Source organism: Mesitornis unicolor, unplaced genomic scaffold, assembly GCF_000695765.1.
Source record: "Mesitornis unicolor isolate BGI_N332 unplaced genomic scaffold, ASM69576v1 scaffold6523, whole genome shotgun sequence".
NCBI classification, from domain to species: Eukaryota; Metazoa; Chordata; class Aves; order Mesitornithiformes; family Mesitornithidae; genus Mesitornis; species Mesitornis unicolor.
The window spans coordinates 1-9535 of NW_010172474.1; the positions used below are offsets into that span (position 1 = coordinate 1).

At 38.0% G+C, this 9535-nt stretch overlaps 1 protein-coding gene across 3 annotated transcripts; it reads left to right on the forward strand.

Annotated features, from left to right (window-relative positions):
• The first annotated feature begins 35 nt into the window (after positions 1–35).
• Positions 36–8938, forward strand: GNB1 (guanine nucleotide binding protein (G protein), beta polypeptide 1). 3 transcript variants are annotated; one of them, XM_010180388.1, is made up of 7 exons: positions 36–98; positions 1930–2092; positions 2515–2581; positions 3206–3407; positions 3779–3995; positions 6728–6839; positions 7209–8938. In XM_010180388.1, exons 2-6 carry the CDS (start codon positions 1963–1965, stop codon positions 6832–6834), a joined length of 723 nt encoding a protein of 240 aa, XP_010178690.1. In that variant the 5' UTR covers positions 36–98; positions 1930–1962; the 3' UTR covers positions 6835–6839; positions 7209–8938. The 3 variants fall into 3 exon arrangements, with proteins under 3 accessions (XP_010178690.1, XP_010178691.1, XP_010178689.1); XM_010180389.1 differs by having other exon boundaries at positions 7212–8938; XM_010180387.1 differs by having other exon boundaries at positions 6728–6835.
• The last annotated feature ends 597 nt before the right edge of the window (positions 8939–9535 follow it).

The following is a 9535-nucleotide window of genomic DNA, read 5'->3' on the forward strand; positions in this document are numbered from 1 at the left end:
CATTGATTGTGTCTCCCTCCTGTTTTCTCTCTAGGCTTCTAGTTAGTGCCTCCCAGGATGGCAAACTTATAATTTGGGACAGCTATACTACAAACAAGGTAAGACTGAGACCTTGCATTGTAATTCAGTTGTGAATACGAAGGAAGGACATGTCACCTGTCATGATCCTGACTGCATTACTTTTGTAGTCCTAAGACCAAACTTTGAATTCTGCAAAACAATAAAGCTTGAATTTTAAGAATACAGGAGTGTCTGAGGTGCACTGTGTGGGGAAATGCGCACCACAAATGGAAAACTATGAAATACTTAATTCTAGAGAATGTTATGATTTGTTTTGATACTGCAGAGGCATTGCTCAACAGAAAGCAATAAGTAATCAGCATCTTGCACCAGAATGGCCAGAGATTTAAGCATAGCCCCAGTAATTTATTGTCTGCAGTTAAGTATTGAAAGACCTGGCACATACTGTGGATCATCACTTTCTGGCTGTAATCTCATGATGCAGTTCAGGATTACTTTTTACTTCCATATGACAGTGATTGGTATTTACTGGTTATGGTTACTGTTATCAGGGCTAGTGACAATTCATGTGTTGCCCCTTTGAGTCAGGTTGACAGAGCTGCTTAAGTCTATTGCGCACAGGAGCATGGAGCTGAATTTTTCAGATACATTTTTCTGGCTTAGCTCTTCATAGCCTTAAAAACCATTTTGCCAGTGCACTTGAGCAAATGGCACGCTACAGAGGAGAGAAGCAGGAACAAACAACTGCAGCAGCAACTTCTAAGGCTGGGATTATTGTTGAGTCCCAGTTGTGAAACTGATGAATCCATAACTTTACTAAAGAGTAATAATGCTGCTTGCAAAATAAAAAACCCTCCCTTTTTTTTTTGCCTTCATCTTCCATCTTTGACCCCAGCCTTGCAGGTAGATGTGATCTAAATTACTGTAACAGCTGAAGGATAAGATGGTAAAATAATCACTGTAGGCCATGATTTCCATCTTAGTATCTTATATGAGTGCTAATTAATCCATGGCATCATCAACAGCCAGAGAGCAGCTTTCTTATCTGGGGGGAATGGAATCAGATGTTGTAACTAGACTGGTAAAATATTTACTACAATCAGAAATCGAACTCCTCAGCTGCAAAAACAGCCCCCCATACCTCTTGGCAGTATGGATTCAGTGAAGTAGCAATTGAGTAACAATAATCTATATTAGCTATTGAGTAACAGGAGCTATATAGCTATTAACAGTAATCTGTACTGTCGTCTTAAGAAATGCAGGAAGATTGTTAATATTGCGTGAAATCTCACTAGATATATAAGGATATGATCCCTTCCTTCCAGATGTTACGAAGGATGAATGCAGTGAGTTAAGAAGACAAAACACGTTTAGCTTCTATAATTTTTTTAATAAAGTTCTTTAAATGACAAGGAACCATGGGGTGGTTATTTAAATAGGAAGCCTAATTGCTTACGGTGGGTTTCCAAAGAAGGATTTAAATGGCAGCAGAAGTAGCGATTTCCTTACTTGTTCATTCATAGCATAGCATCAAAGCCTGGAATCAGCGGTTTTGCTGACTGTAGCTGGAAGTCAGTATTTTCCTGAACCTATAATAAACCAATAGTAATCAGAGCACTGAAATGAAATATTTTCCTTTTTACCAAAATTGCTGATTAAGCTGGATTCAGGGAAGGCCAATCTGAGGTTTTAATGACGTCACTACTTGGGCTGACGAGCTGTACATGCAAGTTACCCTCAAAACAGTTTTGATGCTCAAACAGCTGAAGACTCTTTTTTCTTTCCACATCCTTTTGTACCTTCACCAAAAAGATGATGTATGGTGTGAGGCCGGTGAAAAAACCTCATGATGGTGAACTATTGAATCAGTTGTTTCGCAGATCAAATACATTAATGTATCAATTCCAGGTGCATGCTATTCCCCTGCGTTCATCTTGGGTCATGACTTGCGCATACGCTCCTTCTGGAAATTATGTGGCTTGTGGCGGTCTCGATAACATCTGCTCCATTTATAACTTGAAAACTCGTGAAGGGAATGTACGTGTCAGCCGTGAACTCGCTGGTCACACAGGTGAGTGCCTGTTCAGAGTGATCCACGCTACCTAAGCGCATGGTGAGGGTTTTTTAGCTGCATGCTACCTGTTTGTAAATGGCTTTCTCCCTCCTTTTTAAAATCTTCTTTTGAGGAAGATACTCTTGGAACAAAAGAAGTTTAATGAGAATGTGTTTTAACTTTTTATAAGCAAGACAGCTGCCTTCTGATGGAGCTGTTCTTTAGTTGCAGAGCTTTGAGCTCTCATTGCTTCCTTTCTCTTTTTCTCCTTCTCTCCCTTCTCCCTAAAATACAGTAGCTTAATTTTTGCCTTCTAAGGTGAACTGTCTGGTGATTGCCGAGAAAAAGTGAATTAGGAGAAAGCAACATCTAAGCAAGCCAGTCTGCAATGTGACGAGTTATCTCTGGTATCATTCATCAACTTCTTGTTTTGTTTTCAGGATACTTGTCATGCTGTCGCTTCTTGGATGATAATCAAATCGTTACCAGCTCTGGCGACACCACTTGGTAAGCAGTAAAGTTTTGATGTGATTGTTAGTGATGACTTTTCACAGCTATACTCTGTTCTCGAAGGAAACTTTATTCTTTGTAAACCTGACAGAGAAGTCTAAATGTGATTAATTATTGTTCATGTGTCATGTTTTCACCAGTAATGGGAAACTTGGAAGTTTATTAGTGTTGGCTGGTTTTAGTTATGCTCATATAGTGAGGAGGCTGACCTGATTCTTTGTGTTAAGATGGTATAGGATTTTTTCTTTTACTATAACTCTTTGGCTTAAAGAAGTAAGTGTGTTAAACTAGGGAATTTTCTCAAACTTATTTAGTATTTATTCCTTAAATATTTGAATTTTTCTAGTCCAGAATTCAGTTTCTGTTGTTATTCAGAAGAGCTCCTAGAAAACAGCCTACAGTGACAGTAGATGGGTTTTCTGAGGAGTATGTAGGTGTGTATCTTAATAAATACTAGCTTCTGAATGGAAAAATACCTCAGTCTTTTTTTTTTTTTAAATACTTTATGGAGTTTTACTTTTTTGCAGTGATACAAATGAAGGGGTTTAGACAAGAAGTGCTGTCTAGACCTAATGGAGCACAAAGTTGTTGATTTTTTTCCTTTTTAATTGTTCTTTCCAGCGCTCTCTGGGACATAGAAACTGGTCAGCAGACAACTACATTTACTGGGCACACTGGAGATGTGATGAGTTTGTCCCTTGCTCCGGATGCCCGGTGTTTTGTTTCTGGTGCCTGCGATGCCTCTGCCAAACTGTGGGATGTTAGAGAAGGAATGTGTCGGCAAACCTTCACTGGTCACGAGTCGGACATCAACGCCATCTGTGTACGTATCGGCTTGAACAGAGGACACGGGGTTTAAATTTATTGTGTTACATTTCTCTGGTGTCAGCTCTTGAGCTTGTACTGTATGGTGTAGTATTATGGCATCTTAAATTAATACTTTGTAGCTGGGGAAAGTATCTAAAATTCATACAACTTCAGATCAATTATGGTAAATGGAAACAGCATCTGTTCTTCACGTGCTTTTAGTTACTGCAGTGTTTTTGCCCATATCTCACTAGTAGAGAGGTATATACTCTTTGCTGCTTTCTTTATCCATGTGGTCTGTAGAAAATGCTATATTTAGAGAGACAGAAGAATCAAATCTGAAATAATGTCTTTTTTTTCTCCTTCCCTTCCCCTTCCTCATTAAAGTTCTTCCCAAATGGCAACGCATTTGCCACAGGCTCGGATGATGCTACGTGCAGGCTTTTTGATCTTCGGGCTGATCAGGAACTTATGGTTTATTCACACGATAACATCATCTGTGGCATCACCTCTGTAGCGTTTTCCAAGAGCGGACGTCTCCTCCTAGCTGGTTATGATGACTTCAACTGCAACGTCTGGGACACGCTGAAAGCTGATAGAGCAGGTAAAGAAACGTTTTTGGTTTTAAATAGTATATAAACACAGTGTGATATACTGAACGTGTGATTTGTCGTATGCACAGACCGGTTAGCATTCCTGGTCTCAGCGTTAAAATTCTCTGATAACCTGTTTCAGCATGGCCAGCGATGAAAGTCGCTTAAAGACGTTAACAAATAAATCAGAATACTGCCAAAGGATGGAAGGGAACAATGGATGCCTGAGGACAGGAAGAGATTGCCATTAAAAATGAGATTTTAGGGGTGGAGGGCTGATTTTTTTTTTTTTAGTCTTTATGGCATTGTTTATGTATGAATTGTTGGAAGCAACTCAACATTAATGCTGTTACTTATATAAAAGAATTTTTTTTCTGATAGTTGTAGCAGCAGCTGTAGAGACAACCAGCGAAACAACAAACACTGCAGAGTTTATCTTTTGAGGAGATAAATATGAAATTTATGGTCCAAAGATTAAGACAATTTAATTTCAGTTCTTTAAAATGAAAACTTCCATAAATGAAAAGGAGAAAAAGTATAAAATAGGCTGCAAATATTTTGTTGTTCACGTCAGAACAGGAGATGAGAACAAGGACCTGCTCTGTTACAAATAAAGTGGGCCAGGCTTTTAAAATTATCCTAGGTGGGTCTTAAAAGCAAACAAAAACCACCAGCCAAGCAGAATATCCTTCCACATGCAGCTGAATGGGTGAATTGAAGTACATTATTTGAGCCAAATGGACTCATTGCTTTGAGGGGAGAAGATCCTGCAGGTAGAAAACAATCTAAACAAACCATAATCCTGGAGTATAGCACAGCCATTTCCGTTGGGTTTGTTAATTGCTGTCTGAAGCAACTTTGACCACTCAGATTCTATTCTTTGTTTCTTCCAAAATTGATGATAGTTTTTATCAGTGCTGAGAACTTGAAACTGGAGGCACTCGGTTCATATATTATAAAACAGCATTTAGTTCTACTGGCAAGTTAATGGTGACAAATACGATTATTTCAGTACTGAAATGCATTTTATGAATCAGCCTTGTCTGTGTGTTGAGATTTACAACTGGAGATGCTTGTACTTCAGTTATTGAGACCATAAATGAGTGTATCAGCCTGTGTGGAGATAAATTGAGATATTTCTCTTGATTAATGTAGGCTAGGTTACAACTGGCTGTATTCAAGTTCTGTAAAAACAATTGTGTGTGTTTGCTTGTGTTTTTTTTTCTCTGAAAGACCTTACTTGAACAGAAGCAGGTGGTGATGTGATCTTAAGTGTAGAAATGAGAAACAATTCTTCATACTGAGCTGGGTTTACAGGCCATGTACTCATGAAGTGTGATTATTGTCAAGTTTTAGGACTGCTTTAAACAACTACTTTGTATTCTGCTTCTTGAAATGTTCTGGATTTAAGATTGCTGGGCAGATTCAACACTTCTGTCATGCCTGATTCTGTATTAAACACTTGTGCTTATGTTATCAGTTCAAATTGTTTAAGACTTTTTGGCACTCTTAATTTTACCAGATTGCGGCTTGCACCTATTAATGTTGATGGTAGACTGAATTTTTATATAGTGGTGCCATTTCCACAGTAAATTCTAGGTAACTTCTAGGTAGGAGCTGGCTTCTATATGGCACTGCATTTCTAAAGATGTATTGTCCACTTCAACGCTTAGGATTTGGCTTCTGCTGCAGAAGTGCCCAATTCTGTGCTGAGGCTCAGGCACTTGTATGGATTTAACAGGATCTGGAGATTAACGGTGTTACTCACACAGCATTACTGCTTTAGAAAGTGTGTCAGAAATGTTCCTTCTTCAAACGTCAAGAATCCTCGTGGATGAAACAGTCATTTTGACACTGACCTAAGAGTTAAAAATCCTGATGTTTTTAGGCATACAAGTTTCTCTAAGAATGAAGACTGACTTCATTCACGTTCTATATTGGAGAATAGTAAATGGAGAGGAAAAGCCCAAACTATGAATGAGGAGTGTCCTGTGAGCAGTGTAATTGATGAAGAAAGATTAATTTCAAGTCTTTCAAGAATATCTTAGTGCTGTGGACTGGAGCGAGCTTGAACATAATTAGGTTTTCTTTCTACCTCCTTGAAATTGTTACATGAAAGGAGATAGAGGAAAATGTTTGGCTTCCTTAATTTTTCTGTTGAATGCCTCAATTCTTTTTTTAATGGTACTATAATTGAATTGTAGCACATCTCCATATTGACAAATAGATGGTATGTAGGAGTTTGTCTTGTAAGTTCTTGTAAATGTAGTGAGAGAAAATTAGATGAAAAATGCTTTAGTGTTCATAACATGATTCAGCTTAACTTCTGGTTTTACACATTAAAAAATTTTGTAATACCTAACTGATCTTTGTCACTATGGAGAAGAACTATTAAGAGTTACAGTACATGGTTGTACTATTATTGCTGTAACATTGCCAGGAGAATTTTCGGGGCTATGATTTCACAACTCACAAGAAACCAGTAAAGGTCATCATGTGGGGAATATACAAGGAAAATGTTGGAGCAATGAATTACCGAATTACCCTCTTGTGAACCCACGCAGTTATATCTAAGTTTGTGCTTATAAAACCAAAATAATTTTATAATTCCAACCATATTTTATTGGGGATTTTTGAATGTATAGATTGACTAATCCAAACACGTCCATCTCGGTGTTACTTGAACTGAAATATGAAATCCTCCAAGTAATAGAATGCATTTGTTTCGTGTTCTTTTTTCTAGGTGTCCTTGCTGGTCACGATAACCGTGTCAGTTGCTTAGGCGTCACTGATGATGGGATGGCAGTGGCAACAGGATCGTGGGACAGCTTCCTCAAGATCTGGAACTGAAGTAGGTAGGTGTGCAGTTCATTAAGGCTGCCCTTGTTGGGTGCTCACGATGCCTTTTTCCAGGTCCAAAGTGCTCCGGTTTACTGACGCTGCAAGCTTATAGCTCCTTATAGCTTAGGAAAGTCACTGAGGAAAACAAAGTCAGTTGCTTATTTTGGAAAGCTATTCCTTTAATGTATGCGATGACATTTTTGTGACAAACTATTTTTAGTGCCTTTTATTTTGCTGGTAGGGGTGACTACACGGCCTTTTGAGTCAGGGTTGGTAAATAAATGGCGTTCTTGAGAACGATGAGATAATGGCTAAATGCATTGCTTGAAACTTGATCATGGTTTGTCAAAGTGCACCTCTTAATAAATGTTTCTGTGTGTCAGAAGAGCGGCGGACTCCATGACTGGAAGAAGTTTCCAACGGTTGAAAATTAAAAATGATAGCATATCCAATCCAACCATACTAACTTGGACCCCCATCCTCCCCAACGTCAAAGGGCAAGATCTTTTCCGTCTCCTGTTGCTGAAATGAAGAGCACAATTACCTTTCCAAGAAGAATTTCTGTGTTGTAAGCAAAATGAAATTGTGCATTCCTTTTGGGACCATTTTCTTTTCTTTTTTTTTTTTTTTGTCTTGAGAATTTAAAAATGAAACACTATCATAAAAGCATGACCAGAAAATAAACTTGAGCATAATTGTGAAACAGTTAGCTTTCACTGTAGTTTCCAAGTTGAAGTTAAGGACTTTATCTCACACACTCGCAAATTTTAAAGTCATGTTTGTAGCAGGATTTTTTTCAAGTTTCCTTTTTAAATACATTTCTTTATGTATTTAATTGAGCAAAACAAGGGAGTCCTAGCCCAGAGCATCTGGGGGTTGTTAACGCTGTAAATTTAGTCCCTAATTTTTTTTATTTTATTTTCTAGTATCACAGATAATTGTTGCACAAAACTTGGCATATATAGGATAATGTTAAGCAGTAAGGTAACCAAGCACATGCTGTAAAAGGTAATGAATGCTTGTTTAAAGAATCCTTTCACCTTTTATGGATAACAAATGCAATCCTTGGTCCCTCCTGCCCCTCTCTTTTTCACCACACTGATTTTTTTAATCTGTTTTGGTTTTGTCCACTTGAAAGGGCAGTTTATATATCCTAACACTATCCTATAAGTCTCAACAACCAGGAATCTCTGTTTTCAAAAGAGACCTATCCTACACTTGGGTATTGAGTCAATTCTTTGTGTATGAAATGATGTACAAATCAATGTTTTGAAAATAATGATCTTGAACTTTCTAAGTTAAACAAAAAAAAAACCTTTTTTGATTGTTTGCCATATTGGGTGGGTTTACTCTTAGAATCGCATGCTGTAGAAATGCTAAAAAGTGCATATTGGACTAAGTCCTTAGATGTTTTTTCTTTGAAGAAATAACCTGTTTAAAAACTGTAACCATTGTCGCTGTATTCATTTATTGTTGCTACTCTGTGCATAAATCTATGAAGAACTCAAGTACAAAGCTATGCACGTTTTGGAGTAGCGTGATAAGTCACTCTTATTTTTTTTATTTTTAAAGAAACAGCCTGTTCAAACAATCGCTGTCAAAGATTCTGGGGTGTGGGAGGAGGGAACCTAGACCATCTTCTTTATAAATCAGTTCCTCACAGCCAGTTCCTCTTGTAGGATGAGTCCTTTGCATCTGATCAGAGTCATTTTTGTAACGAGCAGGTTTTCCTGGCTTTCTTTTCAAATAAAATGTTAAAAGCAGCAGTGTTTGGACAGCAGATTGTTCTGTTAAACTTTCCTCTCTTCTCACTGTATCCAGAAATGCTCCTTCCTAGCAGCAGTAGTAGCTTCTCTCCATTTTGTTTTTTCTGCAACATTCTGTACAAAAATGTGCTGTAATTGTGCGTTAGGCCTGGATTTGGCATAAAAGATGATTTCCCTCTTACTCTCTTTCATGAAACTACTCTGTAGAGCTTTCTCCACACCCTGTATCCCTCTTCACCTTTTGTATTTAATTTTAAAGTCAGTGTACTTCAAGAAAGCTGGATGCAAGATAGATACTATATTAAAATGTAATGTTATTTAAGATGTAATAAAGCAGTTTGACATGAGTTTGGACTGATCTGTCTTGCAGCTTCTTGTTTGACCCACGAAACGGCTTCTGGCAGCGTTTGAGTTATGAAATAAACGTGAGAGAAGTGTATGCGGCCCCAAAAGAAATTGTTCGGTATTTTAATACGGCTTGGGTTTTTAATGGAGAGTGCAGTGTGTTAGAAAGTGTGTATTCCTCTGAAGGAATGTGTTTTTAAACTAAACAGAGTTGCAAGATGAACTAAAACCCGCACAATTTTTGTTACTGGAAAGCATCACCAGCAGAATCTGAAAATAAATGTGCAAATGTGCAATACAGACCAACACTGAGTGGGGATGTATGTGGGGCTCAGTGGCTGCAGGCATTTGGCTTCCTCCAGTCTTAATTATTTAAGATGGCCATTTCTTGGTTTGACTGCTGGAGCTGCTCAAGAGCTTTATCAAAGCTGCTGGTAGCTCTTAGCTCCAGCTCCAAATGAAAGCAGCCGGTATGATTCATGTGGTACATGTCACACAGATACTTTGTGGAATAGACAATAATGTAACACCTGAAGTAGAAATCAGAGAAAAACGTTTAGTAACTTCTTGTAAAACTTTTGTGTCCTCTAATAGGGAAA